Source organism: Sceloporus undulatus, chromosome 3 (assembly GCF_019175285.1).
Source record: "Sceloporus undulatus isolate JIND9_A2432 ecotype Alabama chromosome 3, SceUnd_v1.1, whole genome shotgun sequence".
NCBI classification, from domain to species: Eukaryota; Metazoa; Chordata; class Lepidosauria; order Squamata; family Phrynosomatidae; genus Sceloporus; species Sceloporus undulatus.
In genome coordinates, this window is record NC_056524.1 from 46,806,929 (window position 1) to 46,831,610 (window position 24,682).

The following is a 24,682-nucleotide window of genomic DNA, read 5'->3' on the forward strand; positions in this document are numbered from 1 at the left end:
TTAGTAGTAGCAGTAATCGTAGTAGGCGCTTTCTTTCCCCTTGAGGCCGAGGAAGCCACTGAGGAGGAGCCTCCAGAGGAGAAGGGCCCAATCATAAACCCGACCGCCTCGAACTTCCTGGCCGGCGAAGGGGCGGCGGAGGCGGGGAGAGGGGCGAGGCGAGGCCGAGGCGGAGGCGAGAGACTGAGGCCCCTCCTGGAGGGAGGCGGGGGCTGGAAGCCTTCCCCTTCCTTCTTCCTCGGAGCCCAGCAGCAGCAGCAGCAGCAGCAGGGACTAGAAACTTATGAGGCAGGGAGGAGGGCGCTTCTTGCGGCTCCCGAGGAAGCAGAAGAAGGAGGGAGGCTGCTAGAGCCAGAGCCAGGGATGTCTGGCGGGAGCCACCGCAGGAAGACCGGCTCCTTCTGGCCGGGAGGCTTCTCTCGACTCTTCAGCCGGAGCCCTTCCAAAGAGGCGGAGGAAAGCGGCGAAGGAGCCCCGGAGGAGAAGTAAGGCTCCCCTTGCTTTTCTCTCCCTTTAGGGGCGTCCACATTGGAGAAATAACCCGGTTTGGAAGCGCTTTGGTTGCCCTGGCTGCCTGCTATGGAATTCTGGGAAGGGTAGTTTTTTCTTGTGGGGTCAATTTTATTTTTAACCTAAATTCCTAGACTTATAGGTTCAAAAACCCGCTGCAGGAATAATAATCATAACAACCCAGTTTGGGAGCCCTCTCCACCGCCCTGGCTCTCAGCTGCTGCTGCTGCTGCTAGGGAATCCTGGGAATTGGTAGGTTGTTATCGTGGCTCCCCCAGAGCTCAGCTGCGATGGCTACAACTACAGCAAACAAGATACCCTTCCCAGAATTCCATAGCAGGCAGCCAGGGCAGTCAAAGCGCTTGTGGCTGCAACAACAGGGTTTTTTCGTTTTCCTTTTTCCCAGCAGCTTGTAGTTGTGTAGAAGAAACTTGAGAGCCGCCGTCGACCCGAGTTCAAATCCTGCCTCAGACAGATTGTTTATTTTACATGATGTTTTTAAGCCTCTCCCAGTAGACAGGAGTCTCTTGTGGCTTCAGAAATGGGTTTATCAAATGCTCCTGATATCAGAATACTGTATATACTCATGTATAAGTCTAGAAATTTAGGTCAAAAATTTGACCCCAAAAGGTCGACTTATCTGCAGGTCGATGTAAGTATGGTATTTTAACTCTTATTGAAAAGAAGGAACCATGCCCTGGTGAAAGGCAAGAGTACAATCTGCCCTAGAAGCACCAACTCACTCTACTCTCTCCTCCATCCAGCCTTTAGTATGAGTACAAATAGTTGTGTCTGCTGTAATTTTGTAAGTTCATTGGCATTGTTTTTCCTTTGCTTCATCCTTTACATCCTTTGCTACATGCCCCTAAGTTTTACCCTCAACTTACCCATGGGTCATATATGGGTCATATATCAACATCCATAATTTCAGCCCCAAAACTGATTCTAGAAGGTTGACCTATGGTCAAGTGTATATGGTAAGTAGACTCTAGTGCTCTTTATGTTGACACGAGAATCCCTTCACAGACAAATACTGGGTGAACCCTGGGCAAGTCACACTCTCTCAGCCTCAAGACGGTGGCTATGGCAAAAAAACAACAACAACACCTCACTCTGAAACAACTTGGGCAGAAAACCCCGTTTTCCCATATTGAGGAAATGGTGGTCCCAAAACACACTGCGGGAATAATACAATTTGAGGGGGCTCTAACTGCCTTGGCTCAGTGCTAGGGAATCCTGGGAATTGTAGTTTAGTGTGGCACCAGAGCTCTCTGACAGTGAAGGCTAAATATCTCACAAAACGACAGTTTCCAGGATTTCCCTAGCATTGAGCCAGGCGGCTAGAGCGGTCTCAAACTGCATTATTTCTGCAGTGTGTTTGGCCCTGGTTTCCCCTTTTCTCCTATTCCTCTTCTTTCCCCTATGAAAAACTGAGTCTGATTTCATGTTGTTGTTTTTGTTGTGTGCCTTCAAGTCATTTCCAACTTCTGGTGGCCCTAGGGCGAATCTACGTATCATGAGGTTTTTTTGGCAAGTTTCTTCAGATGGGTTTTTGCCAGGCCTCTGAGGCTGAGTGAGTGTGACTTGCTCTGGGTCACCCAGTGGTTTTGGATATTTGGGGTATTTTGTAAGCCCACCTTGAAGCCACAAGATACTCTACTTGGAGGAGTTTACAAATTTAATGTAACTAAATCTTCATATTCAATGGGTTTCCCCATCTGAGTCAGGATTTGAACCCAGGTCTCCACAGAGTCTAACACCAGGCAAAATTTAATGTAAATAAATCTTAATATCACATGTTCAAAGTTACTTAAGAGAAAGGACTGTTGACTATCTCTGATAGTTCAGATAAACAGAAAAAAACTCCTATTGCGGGGAACATGGCAGGACAAATTATACCTTTCCTGTCAGTATATGTTGGTTCACCTATTTTTTAATACTTTTAGTACTTCAGTTGTTTATAATATCTGTTCCTCTGGGATTGAGGATGCTGCAGAAAGTGATATCCCATAGAGATATTCTTACCATTCAGCTTCCTTAAGAGTTAAATACCTTGCAGTCGCTCTGCTACATGCAATACATAGGCGATTGGGGGGAAGTAGTTACATCGCAGAGCATAGATTTGAACAGTGTAAAATAATCTGTTTGTGCTATAAGAGAAACCATTGAAACGTACAATGCTGTCCTAGCTATGTATCCTGGGAAGGAAGCCCCACTGTGTGAAGATTACTCCCAGGGAAAACTGCAAACTACCTCCTAGAAATTCAAAGACCTTCTTAGGCTGCATCTGCACTGCAGAGATAACGTGGTTTGATACCACCTTAATTGCCATGGGCCAATGCTATGGAATTCTGGGATTTGTAGTTTTGTGAGACATTTAGCCTTTCCTGTCAGAGAGCTCTGGAGCCACAAGAAACTACTGTATATACTCATGTATAAGTCTAGAAATGTAGGTTAAAAATTGACCCAAAACCCTGAGTCGACTTATTCACGGTCAATGTAAATGTACTGTACTTTAACTCTCATATATGTTTGTATATGGTGAAAGGCAAGAGTTTAATCTGCCCTGGAAGTGCTTGACCCCCTTGTAATCAATCCACCCTGTAGTATGAGCACAAATAGTTATGCCTGCTGGAATTTTCTAAGTTTTTTGGGTGTTGTTTTCCTTTGCCTTGTCCTTTACATCCTTCATTAAATGCCCCCAAGTTTTACCCTTGATTTATCCACAGGTCATATCAAAATCCATAATTTTGGCCCCAAAACCTGCCCTTGACTTGTATTTGAGGCAGACTTATAGTCGAGTAGATATGGTACATTTCTCAGAATTCCATAGCACTGAGCCATGGCAATTGCTGTCAAAACGGATTATTTCTGCAGTGCAGATGGAGTCCTAGTAACTCATGCTTTAACTTGCTGGCTATTGTTTGTATTCACATTCATGTCTGAGTTCACCTAGCCCTATTACAAATCTCTGGACAAATCCACATAATTCTGTGTATTGAAACTGCTTAATTTAGGCAACACATAACAGAAAGCCATGTGGAAAATGTTACAGCAGAACATAATGTAGTGGCCAATATCTAGAAGCTTAGTTTGGGTTCCTTTGTGATGACTCTCCATTCCTCCACTTGCATGAATAAACAATAAGAGAAAATGCTGTACATTCATCCTTCCATATCCACGGATTTTTTAATCCATGGATTCAAGCATCCACGGCTTGAATATATTTTAAAAATGTATAAATTCCAAGAAGCAAACCTTGATTTTGCCATTATATTACATAATGAAAGTTAAGTGATAGGTTTCATATTTTAAAAGCAAGGATTTGTCTTTTCTTCTATTAATGATTAGAACTTTTCCATGAGGAGTGGGAAACTGCATATTTTAAAGTGGCTTATGGATATATTAACTCTAGATCTTAGCTAAAAGTAAGGTAGAATTTAGTGTTCATTTGGATGAAATGAAGGAAGAAACCCTTAACAGACAAATACTTTAATTGTTTTGCTTTGGACGTTAGTATAGTGCTTCTTGTTCAGTAAAGAGTGAAGTGAAGATGACAATCATAGAATCATAGAATCATAGAATCATAGAGTTGGAAGAGACCGCAAGGGCCATCCAGTCCAACCCCCTGCCATGCAGGAAATCCAGATCAAAGCATCGTCGACAGATGGCCATCCAGCCTCTGTTTGAAGACCTCCAAGGAGGGAGACTCCACTACACTCCGAGGAAGTGTGTTCCACTGTCAAACAGCCCTTACTGTCAGGAAATTCCTCCTAATGTTGAGGTGGAATCTCTTTTCCTGTAGCTTGCATCCATTGCTCCGGGTCCTAGTCTCTGGAGCAGCAGAAAACAAGCTAGCTCCCTCCTCAATATGACATCCCTTCAAGTATTTAAATAGGGCTATCATATCACCTCTTAACCTTCTCTTCTCCAGGCTAAACATCCCCAGCTCCCTGAGTTGTTCCTCATAGGGCAAGGTTTCCAGACCTTTCACCATTTTAGTCGCCCTCCTTTGGACACGCTCCAGTTTCTCAATGTCCTTTTTGAATTGTGGCGCCCAGAACTGGACACAATATTCCAGGTGGGGCCTGACCAGAGCAGAATATAGTGGCACTATTACTTCCCTGGATCTAGATACGATACTTCTATTGATGCAGCCTAAAATCGCATTGGCCTTGTTAGCTGCCGCATCACACTGTTGACTCATGTTCAACTTGTGGTCTACTTGGACTCCTAGATCCCTTTCACATGTTGTCTCCTTAAGCCAGGTGTCTCCCATTCTATATCTGTGCATTTCATTTTTTCGCCCTAAGTGCAGTACCTTACATTTCTCCCTGTTGAAGTTCATTCTGTTAGCTCTGGCCCAGCTTTCTAGTCTATTCAGGTCATTTTGAATTTTGATCCTGTCCTCTGGAGTATTAGCTATTCCTCCTACTTTAGTGTCATCTGCAAATTTGATAAGTATTCCCCCAATTGTTTCCTCCAAGTCATTGATAAAGATGTTGAATAGCACTGGGCCCAGGACAGAGCCCTGTGGGACCCCACTGGTTACTTCTCTCCAGGATGAAAAAGGTGCCATTGTTGAGCACCCTTTGGGTTCGGCCAGTCAACCAATTACAGATCCATGTAACAGTTCCTTTGTCTAGCCCACATTTTACAAGCTTGTTTGTGAGAATGTCATGGGGAACCCTGTCAAAGGCCTTACTGAAATCAAGATATACTATATCCACAGCATTCCCTTCATCTACCAAGCTGGTAATTTTATCAAAGAAAGAGATCAGGTTTGTCTGGCATGACTTGTTTCTCTGAAACCCATGTTGACTTTTTGTGATTATGGCATTGGCTTCTAGATGTTCACAACATGTGGCAGAGTGCCTGTCTTTTTAATTAAAGACAAAAATGCTGCTGTTGGGTTTTTTTAGTAATTAGATTGACCTGTAAAATTGAAATATGTACTTGTAGTATACAAACATTAACTGGATTAATCCAATAGCCTACATAGCCCAGCATTCTCTTGTCAATCATATGCCTATGGGATGCCTACACAAATACCATGAGTACAATAGCACTGTCCACTTATGTACTCCAGCAACTAGTATTTAGAAGCAGTGTCACAAAGTAATATGTACTGTAAATAGTCATATATAAGCCTAGAAATTTTAATCAAATAAAAGACCCAAGAAACTTCAGTCGACTTATCCATGAGTCAATATAAGTACAGTACTTTAACTCTTGTATATAAAAAAGGAACCATTCCCATGGTCAAAAGCAAGAGTGTAATCTGCCTTAGAAGCATTGACCCCTATACTCTCTCATCCAGCCAGCACAAACAATTATGCCTCCTGGGATTTTGTAAATTCTTTGGCATTGTTTTCCTTGCTTCATCCTTTACATCTTTTGTTACATGCTCCTAGATTTTATCCTCAATTTTTTCACAGACATCAAAATCCATAATTTTGGCCCCAAGACCTGCCCTCGATTTATACATGGGGTCAGTTTACAGTTGAGTATATATGGTAACCATCATGCCTAGAAGCCATTGATAATTTGTGTAATTATGTTTTGAATACATTCAATTTGATGTCCATTGTAATAACATTGTGTGCTAGTGAAATTATGTGTCATATGAAGAACAGCTTCCTTTGATTCATCCTGAAATTGCCACCATTCTGCTTCATTGAATGATCCTATGTTCTAGTGTTATGAGAGAAAGAAACAGCTGTCTGCTTTCTGTAAACAATTTTATACACCTCCACCCTCTTACTTGCTTCCCCCGCTAAACTAAACATCCCAATCATTATAATCATCCCAGTCATCATACTCTTTTCTCACAAGGGAGTTTTTTCAGATTATTTTGGTTGACTGACTTATGGCAACCCAAGTCACCCTATCATCAACCTCCCTGTTCTGGTCTTGCTAATATAGGGCTGTGGCTTCTTTAATTGAGTCTATCTGTCTGAGATGTGATGTTCCTCTTTTCTTACTGCCTTCTACCTAACCAAGCATTGTATTTTCTAGAGACACATGTCTTTGCGAGAAGGAGCCCTGGTGGCACCATGATTAAATGCTGGTACTGCCGTCATTCACACCACAAGGTTGTGGGTTCGATCCCATGCAGGGCTCCATGATCCACTCAGTCTTGCATCCTTCCATAGGTTGTTAAAATGAGTACTCAGCCTTGTTGGTGGCAATTAGCCTACAGACTGTAAATCGCTTAGAACTGCACTTAATTAAGTGCACTGATAAGCAGTATAACAATGTACTTGCTATTGCTGTATGTCCAAAATATGGCAGTCTCAGTCATCTTGACTTCTAGGGAGAGGTCTACGCTAACAGATAGCCTTTTTGGCAAACATGGAATGAAATGTTTGCTTGCCATGATTTTGTTTGGACACTCTAAACTGGAATATTCTTCCCAGTTTCTCATACAGAAGAAGAATACTGAATATTCTAATACAGAAGCTCATTATGACTTGTACTGAGCATAGGTCAAAGTGAAATGAGTTTTAAAACTTTCTCTGCAAATATCATGAACACTGGCCACTTGTTGGAACTTCCACACATTATTAGCCCTTAGATAAAGAGATGCAGCCGCATTAGACAAATGTCTCAGGTTCATACTGGTCTGGAGGCATATCACATGGACCTCTATCTCAGTTGCGTGTGTAAATGCCCCCTATTTCATTGGTATGGATATCTTCCTGTTATAAGCACCTTGATGCTTGTGATGGATAGATTATTTTGAGTCTCTGTCATTTTCATTGACAAAATGCAGCCTAGAACAGGACACTTGTTTTTTGTTGCTATATACCTTCAAGTTGTTTCCGACTTATGGCAGTCTTGGGGCTTCGGCTTTCTTGGCAGGTTTTTTAACACAGGGGAAAAAAAACAGTGACTGCTGGACTTTCTACCTGCTTAGTCTGTGGATTACTGAAGAAAGTGTTATGACAATGTGTTCATTGTTACTGATCCCTTTGAAATCTTTTGAGGGCACCATTTGAATCAGATTACGTTAATAGATTTCACTGTATGGCAACCTTCAATGTACTTAACAGATGTCCCATACTTGATCAATGCTGTTATATTTGTAGCACAGCCCTGATGTATGTGGACTGAGTATGTGTTTTTCATCAAGTGTTCATGTGGTACTGTTTTTACCATTGAATATTTAGAAAAAATATAAAGTTAAGGTGCATTCTATACAGTTTTTGAAAGAGAAATTTGTATGTGTTTGCCTTTAAAATCTCATGTTAGGATTGGCATTCAGTTGACCTAACCATTGTGTTCTAATCTGCTTTGTCAATAAAGTGCTGGTTTTATTATACATTTTTAAATACTGTACAATTAAAGACCCTCTTTCATATCTTGCTTGCCATGATTCTTCCATCCTTCTTGTTTTCCCATTGTCTATTTTTTTAAATGTAAGCATTTTATTAAATAGAACCCAGTCCTTTTAAACTCAGCACAATATTTTACAGTGTCATCCAGAATAGGTTTCCATTTCTCTGTAAACTGGTCTATGTGTGACTGAATTGGTTATTCAATAGTGAGCCGAATAGGTTATCCAGTAGAGTATCTGAAGGACAGTATTTTCCCATAAGAGCCAGGCACTGAGTCTTTAGGAGAGGCTCCTCTCTTTCTTGTATCACCTTCATCTGCATTTCTGGTGGGAATCCAAAAGAGGGCTTGGTGATGGTCCCAGGCTCTGGAACTCCCTTCCTGGTTCCCTTTGTGGTGTCCTTATGCCTGCAGATGACAACTCTTTTAATTATTTTGAAAGCTTTGGGGAACTACTTGTAATGAAAGAGCTTTTTATAGTGTTCTATATAGTTAATTTTTTAATTTCTTTTAATACTGTGTGTGCGTGTGTGCCTTCAAGTTGCCTGGTCAACACTACAATGTGAAGCAAAGGACTGCAGATAATACTTAAACACAAATATTTTGAAATAGTTTAAAAGTAATGAACTTAAAAAAAAATCTCAAAGCCTTAATGCAAAGACTTTGAGAAGGTGGGATCAAATTAAAATATACAAACGATTCCTACATGCTTGATGGCAAACTGATAAAAGAACTTAAATTCAATCTCAGACCCTAAAAACTCTTTCTGACTTTCTGTGTAAAATATATATAGATGCACACAAGCATTTTGACCAAGAACACTTCCCTAACTTTGTTCTTTATAACAATCCCTCGGATGTGTAAAGAAAGAGTCCATTGCCTCTCTTCCTTTATTAAATGGCCCCACCCAGATCATGTACACAAAGTCAGTTTGCAGTGTTAAGCTACAACTTAAATAGGAACAAAGCACTGGAAGATGAACAGAAATGTGTATTGATTTTGGCAACATAAATGGATGGGTGTGGGAAAAGTAACCTATGAATACAGAACTTTTAGGTACTAGGTTTGTATGTTTCAAGATTGTGCAGGATGTTGCCATTTTAACATTCATGCTGGAAAGTATTATATTTTAAACTACCTAGAATATAGATGTCACACATGTTAGGAAAACAGTAAAGGGAAGGGGGCTGACAGACGACAGCAAAGACATCAGGAGAGGTTCAGATGAAATATGTTGGTGCAGAAGAACAAATACATCTGAGACGGCTCAAGCATACGTGGAATCATGGAATTAAGGTTAATTTATCTTGACAGGTACTATAGAAAGTTCCTCTAATTGAGAGACCCATATCCAAGGTGGACTGATTTATATCCAGATGAAGTTTTGTCACTTCTTCCCATATTTCCTAAACAGCAATTCAAACCTAATTACTAAAACATGTTACAAAACATGTTACAAACAGATCAGTATAGCATTTCACACTTACTTTATGTAACTGTTTAAATAAAGGTTTGCTTATTTAGGAAATACTAATTTAGGGAATAACAGCAATACACCAGGGCCGCCATATTCACAAAATCAATCATCCATGGCTTGAAAATAGTCTTTAAAAATTCCAAAAAGCAAACCGTAATTTTGCCATTTTATTTAAGGGACAGGCATATTACCACACTATTGTATATAGTGGAACTTGACCATCCACAGATTTTGGTATCTACAGGGGGTCATGGAACCAACCTTTGGTGGATACTGAAGGTCCACTGTATTTTATAATTGAGCTTTATCCCATGTGAGAGCTGGACACAGAAGAAAGCAGATGGAAAGAAAATACATTCATTTGAGATGTGGTGCTGGAGAAGAGTGTTGAGAATACTGTGGACAGCCAAGAAGGCAAACAAAGGGGTTCTAGAACAGATGAAGCCCAAACTCCCTGGAAGCCAGGATGACTAAATTGAGGAGGTCATTATGAGAAGGCATGAATCATTAGACAAGATAACAGTGCTAGGAAAAGTAGAGGGCAGTAGAAAGAGAGGAAGACCATACACCAGATGGTTGGACTCAGTCAGAGGCCATGGGCCTGAGCCTGCAGATCCTGAGCAGAGCAGTCGAGCACAGAGGATCTTGGACAGGTCTCTTTCAAAGGGTCACCATGAGTCAAGGTTGACTCAGGGGCAGCTAACAAATAAAACAAAAAATCTCACTTTTCAGACTCATGCTCAGACATTATATCAGTCCTCATTTCTGTCAATAACCCAAGTCATTAGGGAAATTCAGTTTTACAAGAATGGATCAAGTTTGCTAAAGGAAGAGTGGTACTGTATATAACTGAAATGGCTATACATTCTGTGGATTTTGTGAACTAAGAGACTGGTTCTCTCTGATGCAGAGCACCAACTGAGAAAAAAAATCAGTGATTAACCTTATGTTTTATCTCTTCAGTCTGCATGGAAAGAAAATTGAAATGCTATGGCTTATGTAAATCCTTAGAAAACAATTTTTGCATTTTTGCCATTATTAAAATAAATGTTTCATTAATATTTAACCTTTGCTAGGCTTATTGAAAGAGTGGTAAACCCCACAAACATTACATTGACCTAGATCATCAGGACCTTCCTATAAAAACGTCAGAGTCCTCAAAAACTACTGTTGAGATTTCATATCCAACACTAAATATCGATAATGTTGTCCACCATAATTCAAAGCAGACAACCTAATCTGCAGCACACATGAACTGCAGAATGTTTTATTTTTGCCAGGACCAGTAGGTCAAAACTCAGCACTAGGATTATAGCAGATTACACAGATTTCTCTTATGGCATCTGTCATACAACTAATATTAATACAAACTATGTCTTGAATAAATAGGTCGGATGAAATTTACAACATGCTTTTAAAATTAAAACTAATGCTATAGCAATAACACATTAGGGAGTATTTAGGTTTGGTGAGATTTATGCAATGACATCACAGAGAAAGAGCAGGAACAATGCTAAACATTCTAAAATAAAATATTGACCTTAATTCCTATCAAATAGTGAGATATGTTTGCATATGTTCATAGTTCCAACACACTAAAGCAAGGTTCTGCAAATACAGGTTGAGTATACATTATCTAAAATGCTTGGGGCCAGAAGTGTTTCAGATTTTGGATATTTTTTTGGATTTTGGAATTTTGCATTTACATAATGAGATCTTTGACATGGGACCCAAGTCTAAATATGGGATTTAGAAACCCATAGTGATTCCATAGAAATATATTCTTATTATTTTTTAAAACATACAGTTTTATATACTACCATTGCTTTGTCAGATGCATGATGTGACATTATTAAACATGCATTTTAGATCTATTGGATTACAACAGATAATATGATAGATCACAGTTGTTTTCAGTCTTTGACTGCATAGATCACAGAAAGCTATTAAATTCTCTTAAATGGGAGTGCCACATTTTATAGTCTTGATGAGAAATCTGTACTTAAGACAAGAGGTTACTGTTAGAACAGAATATGGAGAAACAGAATGGTTCCCAGTTGGCAAAGGGGTCAGGCAAGTCTGCATTCTATCACCCTACTTGATCAACTAGTACGCAGAACATATCATATTAATACCTAGAAAAAGGAATGAAGATAGGAAGAAGGAACATCAACAGTCTGTATGGATGAAACCATACTGCTAGTGGAAAACATCATAGACATTGACTTGGAACAATTACTAAGGATAGTCAAGGAAGAAATTGCAAATGACCATGGAAGAAATACATAAATTCTATCTAGACAATAAGGAAATCAATAAGGAAATAGTAAAAGAGTTCCCATACCTAGGATCAAACATCGATCAGAATAGAAACTGTAGTCAAGAAATAAGAAGACTAGGAATGAAAAGGGTAGTAATGAAAAAATTAGACAAGATCTTAACAAGTAAACATATACAATAGAGCACGAAAGTTAGAATCATCCAAGCCATTTTATTCCCCATCACCATGTACGGATGTGAGAGCTGGTCAGTGAAGAAAGTGGATAAGAAGAAAATCAAGTCATTTGAGATGTGCTGCTGGAGAATACTGCTGAAAATACCTTAGATGGCCAAAAAGACAAACAAATGGGTCCCAGAACAGTTCAATCTTGAACTTTCCCTAGAAGCCGAGATAATGAAATGGAGACTGTTGTACTTGGGCCACATCATGAGAAGGCATGATGTGAATAATGCTAGGAAAGGTAGACGGTAGTAGAAAGAGAGGAAGATCATTTGCCAGATAGCTAGACTCAATCATGGAGGTCATGGGCCTGAGTCTGCAGGAGTAGAGCAATGCAGGATAGAGGGGCTTGGAGAAGTCTCATCTAGAGGGCTGCCATGAGTTAGGGTTGACTCAAGACAAAGTAACAACAGCACAGTTCTCTGCTTTCAGACTCTTTTTTTAAAGGAGAATCTCTTCACATTTGTAAGAAAATACTAATGAATGCATCTGCTGACAGTGGTTTAGGACCTGTCGTCTTCCTGACTCTGAATAGCTGGAGAATTTGTTTAAAGATCTGTTTTTTACATAATAAAGTGATTTGTTAATAGTGTTATGTCTACTGTCTGTGAACCCTCTATATGAGAAACATCTCTAGTTTAGGCAAGCAAAGAATAGTTCTCATTTCTGTATTGTAAAGTTTATGGGCATATCAATTTGCTGTCATTATAGCGAGGGACAACTAAGGTCTGTTATACATAGAATTTTAAATCTAAATGGCTGTATTTTAAAGCTGTGAATATTAGAATTGTGGAAATTATGGATGGCTTTATTGTTAATGACAATATCTTCAATAAAGTCTGAGGCTGTATAATTTACATGTTTATTTATTTCATCTTTATAATAAAGAAAATATTTCAGTTTACACTGGTTTTCAAACGAAGTCTTTGTAGTTATCCTCAAAGAATATAGATAATCCTTAATATCCTGATTTTCACATTTCAAAATGCTGAAATACATTCTGCTATTTGTAGATGTTGTGCATGTAGAAAATTCTATGATAATCATGATTTTCGTTCCATACTACAGATGAGAATCTGGCTCATAAACAGGTTAAGCATGTTCACCTATTCCCACTATGAACTTGGATCAACACTTGTGTGCTTATCGTTTTCTCCCCTGCAAGGTAGCTTCACTTAAATGGGAAAAAAAAATACAGCTTGGAAATAAACGAGCTGGTAGCTCCCCCCGGACAGTTCTGATTAAAAACAGTATTTGCCTTGCTGTTCAAGTGATCCAGTAACATAGTCAGGAACTTGTAAAAGCAATTGCCAGACTTTCAACATAAGTTCTATGCAGTTAAATCATACTTCACTTTCTCAGGATTTAAGTGAACTCATCAGCCTTTGATTGTAGGCAGTGTAGATTACACAACAGTTCAATCTCAAAAGCGTTGTTCTAGTGCAAAGTCCCATTTATGAATACAGGAACTGTGTTGGCATGGATATTAGGTATGAGTTACAAAATGAGGAAACAGAAATTTTAGTGCAACAAATCCCACTTGCGGGAGGGGGACTTGCTTGATTTTGTTACTGATCCATTTGCTACTGATCCATTGTGGTTAGTAATCCTTTCCTCCTACACTAATCTTCCCATTTCCATTTCATCTAAAATTTCTTGAATTCAGAAGTGTTCTTATGTGTCTTAAAAAGAAAATTAATACTGGTTTGTCCTTTCCAATTTCAGCAGTACCTTTTGGATTAAAATAAGGGGGGGGGGACAGCTGCCTTCAGTTATCTAAAATATACATTCAGAAGTTTTTCCATTGATTCTAATGCTGCACTCTTATGTATGACTAGCTGGTGGCAAAATCCAATAAATACAGTAGAACTTGTTTTTTGATAAGACATGTAGGGACTGAGCTACATTTGTGTTTTTCTATTATTTTCTATTTTCTATTCTAGTATTGTTCTATTAAGCAAGTGAAGCTAGAAATTACTTATTAACTGAATCACATTGCACACAGTGTTTTTACTCTAATCTCCTAATTTGTTTATGTGCCCCTTCAAATCACCTGTCCACTTATGGTGACACTGTGAGTTTCTTAGGCAAGGAACACTCAGAGGTGGTTTGTCATTGCTTGCCTCTAAAATATAGCCTACAGCATCTGGTATTCCTTGATGGTCTCTCATACAAATATTGACTAGGGCTGACCCTGCTTAGGTTCCAAGATCAGACAAAATCGGGTACCTTCAGGGTATCTAGGCCTTTTCAATTTCATGCAGCTTAAAATAATTGATTTACCTGATACTCATGTGCGTTCACATTCTTGTGTTTTAGCATTATATTTGCTTTGAACCCATTATTATTTTTTCTTTTTTTGCTTCTCATCTCTTAAGCACATAAACATGAACTGAAAATCCATGATTTGTTATAGATGTCCCATATACATAAGACAGTAAACACTTAAATAGACAGGAGGCATTTTTGAAGGTAAACTTGTTAAATGTATGATAGTTACATGTTGAACAGTAAAGATGAGATTGCCAAGGTATTCTGACGACATGTGCAATAGATGGTTCAAACAAGAAATTCAATGGCAATTCAAGAAAGGCTTTACCTGTTCTTAAATTTAGGTTTTGAAAATGAAGGCTGATCTTTGTCCAAGATTGGGCAGCTGCATAGGTAAATGTACTACCATAATGAAAGAAAGAAAAAATAACGTAAAGCATCCTCATCTTTATACTGTACTTGTTGTTGGATTGTTCTCAATGAAGTCAGACTTTTACAATAGATAATCTTTTCTGTCTTTCTTTTTCAGTTTTGAAGCTAAGGCAAATGAATCTACAAATGAGTTATACCAGGGAAAAGAAAGCAACCCTCTTCCAGAGCTGTTAAAGGTCTGGTTTTTATTTACTCACATTAAAGGAATAAGAATTCATTTCTTCTTACCTCACTTACTAAGTGCTCAATACCTGAAGAATGTGAAGCAGTTGTGAATTGTAGATGTGCATGTATAGCAATAAATAGGCAAGAGGGAGAAAAGCAAATGACTTGAAATCTTCCATTTAAAAAGGAATGTTAGGTGAGAACTGAACACAATGTAATGTTTGATGGGAAAAACAGTGCACTAGCAAACTTCATCTGCTTTTTCTAGTTGCGCAAGAGGAAGCACTTTTGTTCTAGTGGTCCATGGGCGTACTATTATTTGCCCAACTGTTACAGGTTGGCCTTCACCCATGAATGTGAACATATATGAAAATGAATAACTTGGCTAATGACTCATCTCTAACATTATTTCTCTAGGAAGAACTAAAGGAGAAAATGTATTTTTCTCTGTTTTAATGTTGTTGATGGTTTCTTTTTATTTTTTTAAAATTGTTTTTCCCTGGTTTTCATGAACTGGAAAAACCAGGGATGTTAATAAAAGTTCAGGTGATCATACAGTTCAAGGCCTTGTAGTTCTATTAGTAACAAAAAATAAAACAATTAAAAAGGTATTTCCATTTGTTGCTATTTTCTGAATAAATTGTACATTTATTACACCAACCATGATAATTTTATGCTGAACAAAATTATACATAACACATTTTATGTTCCTAAAAGAACAAAGTGATTTTAATCTGTAAAGCATATTAATACATTTGTAAAAATAGAGAAAAGTCCCCTCCCTGACTTCAAAATTTCTGAAAATTTTATCTTTTAATTTATTTTATTTGTACCCCACCTTTCTCCCAGGCAGCTCATATCAGTATTTTACATTCTGCCTATTCTAAAACTCTTCTACATAGAACTATGTCAAGCATTTTAACCAGCAACATCAACAATAGTATTTTTTAAAAAAAATCATTAGCTATTATACTTAGTTGTGCATGATATAAATTAATTGCTAGAGAAGGGATGGAGAAATTTTTAGCCTGTGGGCCAAGTACAGCCCCAGAATCTATTTTCACAGTCCCCAGCTGCCTGTGATTTACCTCCCCTTCTGTTCTTGGCCATATGATTTCATAAAATCATAAAGTTGGAAGAGATCAGAAGGACTGCCCAGTCCAACCCCCTGCCATGTAGGAATACACAATCAAAGCACTCCAACAAATACGGTAGCTACTCTGTTTAAAAACCTCAAAAGGTGGAGACCCAACACAATCTGAGGCAGTATATTCCACTGTCAAACAGCCCTTACCACCATGAAGTTCTTCCTAATGTTAAGGTAGAATCTCTTTTCCTGTAATTTGAATCCATTGCTTTTTGTTCTAGTCTCTGGTACATCAGAATACAAGCTTGCTCCAGCCTCAGTATCACATCCCTTCAAATATTTGAACATAGCTTTCTTGCCACCTCTTAACCTTCTCTCCCCAAGTTAAGCATATCCAGCTCGCTAAACTGCTTCTCATAGGTTTTCAGACCTTTCACCATTTTGTTCACCTTCCTCTGGACGCATTCCAGCTTGTCAATAATTTGCTGGTGAAATTGGGTGGCAAAAGCTGGGGGTGTTATTATGTGTTAGATTGAGCAGTAGTATGTGTTAGTGTGGCAAATGCAGTGGCACTGAAGAGCCTCAGTAAAGATGAGCCACCAAGTCACCTGACAATGACTCAAGAAAATTCTACAGAAGGAAGCCAATACTTCCTCCCTGTTCTTGTGGGGGTTTTGACTTTTCTTTTGGTTCCTAGAATTAACTTCTTGCTATAAGGAAAACTTGCTATAAGGAAGGAGACTTAACTAGCTGCTTACAAATGAAAATAGCAAAGTAGGATATTGTTCTGATTGCATTTGTCTTCTCTGCATCTCTAATAAGCAAGAGGCCTCTGCATCTTTGTCAGACAGACTTTGAGTCTTTGCTAGGCTTGGGGCTCAAAGGTCTTGCTACACTTCTTCTTCCTCTTCCCCATTGCATTTTTTGTTTTAAGACCCCCCCCCCCCCAAGTTTAATATTTAACAAAAACAGAGGGTGAGGGATGTGGCACAAAACCAGAATTCTGAAGTGCAACAGGGGACTAGTGCAGCTCTTCAACAAGCTGTTGCCCATCCATGCACTTGTGGAAAAATTACCTAGTTTAATTGCGGAACAGAAAAACATTGACTGAGAAAATAGGACCTAATTCTAGAAATTATAAAACCTCAAGACAGAAATTGTAGTACGTACTTATTAATCTTCACTTTGCACTTTTATATAGTAGTTATTTTAGCTTCAGTGGGAGATATAACAAACTGCTAAGCAGGTCAGTTTATAGACATGTTTAACAGCTGTACAATAAAACATAATTCCATAATGATATTTTGAAACTTATTACTTTACAGAGTGATTAAGGATATCATTTAGGCCTGATATTAGGGCCTTTCACTTAACATACTAGTTGGCATTCATGTATAATTACTGTATCTTGCTTGTAGAATTCAAAGTCTGTCTCAGTTCAGTCATTTTTCAGCTTGACACACCCTACATAGTTACTTTTAAAAATCACTCAGTATTCCTATAAGAACTTTTGTTTCTTCAAATAGAAACAGATCTGAAAAGTTATTGAAATACACCCATGATATCTGTGAAATAGCACAAAAATATATACACTTGTCTAAACGTACTACCAGTATACTTAGGCTAGCAATGTATTGACCTGAACTGTTACTTTCATTGGAATTCTGGCTTCAGGGCACAAGATGTATAGAAGTATAAGAAACTGGCAGTTTACCTGATGTCACCAGGGTTGATGGTGTTGGTTTTCTTTTTCATTTGTGTGGTAGCATCTACAATCATTGAAATTTGTATTATCCAGATTCCATGGACCCAAAACACCAATTTTCAGGAGGGAAGAGTGGCTTACTAATCAGTCACAAACATGAACTGAAATGTTTGTGATGTAGCCTATCAGTATTAAGTACAGTGACAATTGGTTCATACATTTGCATTATGAAATAAAAATTAAAGAAATCTGAAGTGTATGTTCTGGAAGTGACTGAAGTAGTTGCTGGATCAGGGATGAAACTTTATTATGATATTTGTTTTGGTCCTATTAGATAATGCTGATGACTGTTCAGTCAAGCATGTGGATCTATACAGCAAGAAAGACTGGCAGACAAAAAGTCTAGATTATATTACTGATTTTAAGGGTTAGATCTAAAGCAGGTTTTCTCAGGCTGTATAATGTGTGGAACTGGCAATTATATTCTTTCAGTGTGCCAGGGACTGGCACTATATTTGTGCCTTTTAATTACAGTCATTTATTTCTTTCCTGGAAATTTGCCAGGGACTAGTAGCCAATGGCTTAGGGACTAATACTGATTGAGGGACCACCAGTTAGAGTAGCATGGATCAAAACTGTCATGAGCTGAAAGAGAGTAGCTACTAGTACTATTGTGCAATTTCCTGTTCTACACATGAACTTCCACAAAAGTATATACAGTACAATACAACTGATACTGAAAATTCAGAAGTGCTATAATATCACTTGTACGTATTTATTACTTTATTTTACAAAAGTAAGCCTCAAGAATCTTTTCCTATAAGCCACCAATGAAGGAATTAATTTCCATCACTGAATGAAGCAAAAGAGAGGTTGTGCTGAGCAACTTCACTGGGTCAAAGGGGCTGCATGTACTACCAAAATAAGTAGTAGGACAAGCCTGCAAGAGGCCAGAAGTCTAAATCTCATTTTGCAAAACCTTATTTATGTAAAACAGGCTAGAGGGCATCTGGGATTGTCAGGTTTGGGGCTGGGGGTGAAGATGGAGTTGCAAAGAAAAAGGTGGCCCTAAGAAGTCTAAGTGGGTCATGGTCCCCAAACAGTCTTGAGGGGCATCCTTTACCTGACCCAGTCTAATCATTATGATTCATTTTACTGGCAAAAAAATATTAGCATTAAAACCCAGTATGTACTATATATGAATGCATTCCAGTGTACTTTTAAGAAAACCAGTGTGTTTAAAGGGATAAGGCTGACTCAGGTGGGTTATAAACCGCCGCTTTGCGGTGATCTGCCGCCGCCGCTGTTTGCTCTGTAAGGGAGCCGCTGCAGCCAAACCGCGCAGCTCCATTACGGAGCAAAAAAGAAGCTCCAAAATGGAGCTTCTTTAAGTGGCGCCTCTATGACGTCGCGAGGCACCAGGGGCAGACTCGCGACATCATAGACGCCGCGACATGTGCGGATGCACAGCGTCCGATACGTAAATATGGCGGCGGCCATGTGGAACGGCTGCCACCATATTGTACGTACAGAATACGTACTAGGGTTAGGGGGGTGCGGAAGCACCGCCCCTTCCTAACCCTAGTACATATTCATTACGTACTAAATGGCGGTCTGTAACCCACCTCAGTCTTGCATCCTTCCAAGGTCACTAAAATGTTATTGGGGGCAATTAGCTTACCATTGTAAACCACTTAGAGGTTGCTTAAGTGCAGTGATAAGTGGTATAGAAATGTACTTGCTATTGCTGTTTGTTTGGGTGGTGCCAGGTACATTCCACTGGTCAGCCATGAAGCTCACTGGCTTATTTTGTACCACACTACCTCTCAGCCATCAGAAAGTTGATGGAAGGATAACATGAAGAAAATCCAGTGTCATACAGTGGGCCCTTGCTTTACATGGGGGATCCGTTCTGCCTCCCCCCTCCTCGCGTAAAGCAAATAACGCATAAGCTTGAACCCCATTATAACCAATGGGGCTCATGCTCACAGTGGATATAATGGGGCTCATGCTCAACATGTGGCAATGCGCATGCGGGGGTTGTGCACGCATTTCCCAGATGGCTTCAGCGTATGCCGAAAGCTGCCTATAAGCTTATGGCGCAGGCTCACTGTATTTCCAGAGTTTCTTGAAGAAAGATATTATAATTATTAATAAAATCCTCTGTTCCTTTCCTCACAGTTTTCAATCTGTGAAAATAAGAATCTATCTACAGAAGAGCTGAGCAGGTCCACCACTCAAGAGGAATTAAAGAAAGCTAATAGCCTTCCAAGTTTGGCTCATGAATCCAAAACTACCAATAATGAGAGACAGATCAAAGAAGGATTTTTCCAATACCTTGGAAGTTTATTTGGTATTTCATCAAAATCATCTCTCAAACAAACTGAGCAACCTGCTGTTGGAAACAGATATGACAAAACTGCAAACGACTTTGCAAGTCTGTCGAGCCATCAAACAAGTGGACACACTGAATGTCTCAAACCAGAAATATTTGTCATTTCATCTTCTGAAAGTGAAAAAGAACATTCAAACAAAAGTGAAGAAATTAACTTGGCTAAAAGAACCAGTTGTGGATCACAGGATTTACACAAAAGACAAGAGGAATTTCCAGAGGCACCTGAGTAAGTTCCAATCAAATACCTTAAAATACTTCTACATTTGTGTTCACAGGATCTGGCAAGAAGGTTCTGTTGATTGCTATGTGCATTAAGAAAACCCTTGAGAGGCCATGTGTTTATTCCAAAAAGATGCTGACATAATTAGAATGTTACAGTAACTAGTAATTATTTGTTGATCACCATCACGTGGACAAATACTTTAAGGCACAACTCAGGGCCCAAACAGACTGGTAATGAATAGCGGCCTCAGGGCAGAGTGGGGTGTGTGACATCCAAACACTGCGTGCCCTGACGCTTCCCCAACACCGCTGTCACACTATGCGCCCAACTGCATGGCAGGTGGCATCACAGTTCTCCTTTGGTGCTGTGTCCAGATGATGCAGTGCCAGAAGGAGCACCAGAAGGTGCTGCAGCGACAACAAATGCACCCTTTTCACAGTGTAAAAAGGAACTGCTTTTTGCTGCTCCTTTTTGCACTGTGAAAATGCCAGATTGGGACTGTGGCTGATCCGGTTCTGAAAGGGACATCTGCAAGCCACCCATTAGGGGTGGTCTGTTCAGCCTCTTAGTTTCTGTTTTAAAAAATGTAAAGAAAATCCCTCAGATAAAGTAGCTGTGTTCATCCACATTCTTATCAAGTAAAAAATGCTGGACCTCATGTTCCGTTCTTTCCTATGGCATATTTTCCTATGGCTAGTGTGGCCGCATGCACATGCAGTAATTTAAAACGAGGCTTGACATCCTCAGAAGGCCTACTCTAATTGTCAATATTATAAAATTTAATTATTAATTATTAAATATAAATTCATTTTGAAAATTGGAATTAAGTGGTGTACTTATGTAAACATTAGAGTCAATTGGGAAAAAACCTTCAAGAAACAGAGAAGGAATGACTATAATTTCTCTCATTTTTTTGCCAGTTACATTAAGAACATAGTATCATATTTCCCCCACTTTTTCTTTCAGAGGCTTAAACACTTTATCTGACCTGTTCAAGTTTGTATTCACAACAATGTGCTCCTTTCTAGCCTTAGATATTGTTCTACAAAGCCTAAAGGAGAATGTTAAAATATAATTTTGAAGAGGGAGAGCAGTTAAAAAGCTCGGAACATTGTAGGAAAAAAAATCTGTCACAGATGAAGACCATCAAAATGTTACATTTAAAAAACTCTGTGTAATGTCAGTAGTGTCTGTATAAGTATATATGTAAATTCTGTAGGTGAGAGCCAGAATGGTGCAATGGTTTCAGTGTTGGTCTATGACTCTAGAGACGAGGGTTCAAATCCCTGCTAGGCCATGGAAAAAATACTGGTTGCCTTTGGGCAAATCACACTCTCTCAACCTGAAAAGAAGGTGAAGGTAAAACTTTCTGAGCAAAAAATTAGGGTCACTGTAAGTAAAAAATGACTTGAAGGCACACAATAACAACAGATGCTGAATTATATTTTTCTTACCTTGAAATGGATCTCAGAGGTAGTGCAGAGAGTGAGCAAGTCAAGTTGAAGAAACTACTATTATATCTCACCAAAAGAAAGTCAAACTATTATTATTCGATATATCAGTTCTTTATAGAAATGCATCCGAAAAAGATAGGATACTTTGAAGTATATTTGTTTTTGTTGGTTTTTTTGTTGTTGTTAAATACAAGAGAATTACATGCTATTCCCTTTACTAAGTTTACATTATTACAAATATCTCAGTAAAATAATTTCTGCAAAAAAATTAAATGTAACATTTAAATCAAGCATCCTAAGTCACATAATATTATTTAGAACACTCAAATATTCTCAGTTCTACTTTTTTCTGGGAAGGCCATATCACTGATCTTCACTAATGGGGGTGGGAGCAACATGTCCACCTCCTGACAACTGCATAGCGTTGTTTTCCACTTTAGTCTTGACTTTCATTGGTAGTGCTACCTAGAGTTGCCCACTACTAATAAATAAAATAATAATAAATAAAAGTTTTATTTATATCCTGCTTTTTGTTAAAAACAATCAAAGTGGCTTACAAGAGTTAAAATACAACCATATATACAAAATACCCCCTATTAAAAGACAATGAAACAATATAGAATTTAAAATTACATAACAATTAAAACCAGTAAAAGTGGCAGAGTCATAATATATATGTTGGGGGGGGGCAATCACCACATGGCCGAGTAGTTTATTCTGGAAAGGCCTGCTGGAAGAGATCCGTCTTGATAGCTTTCTTGAAGCTGTCTAAGTTGGTGATTTGACAGATCTCATCCAGCAGCCGTTCCACAGGCTGGGAGCGGTTGCAGAAAAGGCCCTCTGGGAAGTTGCAGTCAGTCTAGTTTTTATAGGTTGCAATAAATTCTTCCCAGAGGACCTGAGAGTACGGGGCGGATTATATGGAAGTAGGCGATCCCTTAGGTTGGGCCCAAGCCATGTAGGGCTTTAAAGGTAACAACCAACACCTTGTACTGTGCTCGAAAACTAATAGGCAGCCAGTGGAGTGACTTTAATATTGGTGTTATATAGTCACTCCTAGATGTTCCAGTGGCCTGGCTGCCATATTCTGTACCAATTGAAGTACAAGTACTACAAGTCTCCCATTCAATAAATTCTAGAATACACTCTCTGTTTTAGAGAAACAGATGATGAAGCCCTGAGTAGAATCTGTGCGAAGAGACTGTGTAATTAGAAAATGCTCTAGAATTTTCTACAATGTACATACATTCTTTGACAGATGATAACGGAAAGAATTCCTAAAATGGGGAAAGTTCCTGAAAATCATTGTGGGACAGATTGAGATTGTACATTCTGTATTATGAAATCTCTCACAGCCTGCTTTAGATTAAATTGTTTTGCTTCTATGAGTGAAACATTGTCTAGATAGTTTCCACTAAATTCATCTCTTTAAAAAATCACTTATATTCTGACACACCCAATACTCTATTCAGAGTACATTTGAAACATTAGGGAACAACAGTTATGATCATTTAAACAAATTTGTTGGAGCCCAAGCACTGATTGCTTATAACTGCCAAGCACAAGAACTAGTTTAGCAACCTCACATGCCACATTAGTATGCAATTTACAACTGTTTTTCATACCATGTTTATGACTATATAGCTCATGTTAGCTTTGATTTATTCTGAAAGTTCATACAGCACTCTCGGTTAGTCTTGTAATATAAGAAAGTTTTCTGCAAATGTACATTATATCACTTTCACTCCATTCTAGCATGCTAAAAAAAAAAGAGAGAGAGAGACTAGACTAGTTAAATAAAAATTTAGATGAAAATAGCCCAAGCATTATTGTCTGGAAGGGAAGGAGAAGGAATAACTAAGTGACAAAGAGAGAAGGAGTAATAGTAACTTGTGTGCCTTTTTGGGGGGCACAGTGCCAAAGTTAAGAGACACATTTCCAGTGGAACTGAGACTCTGTTTTAGGTTATGAATCTTGAAATAACTTAGGAAGCTGCCTTATTCTCTCAAATTCTCAGTCTTTCAAGCTCAGAGGTGCCAATGAGGTTTGGCAGCATCATTTTGAAGTTTCATCTTTCCCAGCCATACCTGGAGATTTGAAGACTGTAGTTGGGACCATTTTGTGTGTAAACCATGTGAATTGAGCTACACTGATTTCACTTACTGTGTGGCATGGTGACTATGAGTCCCATACCATTAAATGGCCTTCCTGGTGACTCGCATACCCACAGAGAGGGCTCTGAGTTCCCCCTCTGGCACCCGTGCCATAGGTTCGCCATCATTGGGTTAGTCCTTTGACATCCTGTCTCATGTTCCATTTGGAAGCACAGAAAGGGCAGGTACAGTGATCCTAGGGATTGACTGAGTAGTGTCATATTTTTAGTTGGTATCATAGAATCTTTGCTCCGTAATTTGGATGAATCTTAAAGAATGCCCTTAGGCATTTTCCTAAGTGTTAATCATATCAGTCATTCCTAGTTTTTAATAATTGTTGTATGGATTTTACTTTTTTTTATTTTATCTGCCTAAACACTGCTTTATTGTGCCTGATTTGTTGTGACCCACATGGCATGCTAAAAATGAAAAGTGGTCTATAAACACTAGAAATAAATATAGAAATAAATAATTAAGCCATATACTCTTCTCACTTCCTTGATGCGAGTATGGTTTTGGGTTTACAGGAAGGATGAAAGACTCCGAACTAGTAGCTATGTCTTATGTGAGTTAATATTTGACATGGAAAGGGAGAGTCCATTTCTATTTGTTTCTCTTGAATCTGAATCTTGTTTTTCAGTACTGTAGGGAACTTTAATGCAGCCTTGATTTTGTACTTAAAAAGTATAACTGTGAAGAAAGTCTGAAAACCAGTGATCTAGATGCAGGTCAAGATATTACACACATAGGAGTGTCAATATGAGATTTCATATATTTCTACTAATGTCCTAGTAGATTTTATAATTTAAAGTGAATACTAACATTTTAATGCTCAATTTAGACTGCATAGCATTAGCGGGGAATACCATAGCAGATACAGTTAATCTATAGAAGGATAACACTACACAAGTGTTTTGTCTTTTTATTTAACCTTTTAAATATTCCCAAGCCAATGACACATCTGTTTAACAA

General features: G+C 38.7%; 1 protein-coding gene across 3 annotated transcripts in view; it reads left to right on the forward strand.

The window, feature by feature from the left end:
- Positions 1–253: 253 nt before the first annotated feature.
- CRYBG3 (crystallin beta-gamma domain containing 3) overlaps positions 254–24,682 on the forward strand; it is an 87,722-nt gene continuing 63,293 nt past the window's right edge. For 2 of the 3 annotated variants that reach the window (XM_042456277.1, XM_042456278.1), the window contains exons 1-3: positions 254–485; positions 14,626–14,704; positions 19,667–20,106. In XM_042456277.1, coding sequence (XP_042312211.1) covers positions 364–485; positions 14,626–14,704; positions 19,667–20,106 — 641 coding nt within the window. In that variant the 5' untranslated portion in view covers positions 254–363. The remainder of the gene's footprint in view (positions 486–14,625; positions 14,705–19,666; positions 20,107–24,682) is intronic. The other variant, XM_042456279.1, reaches the window with a different exon arrangement.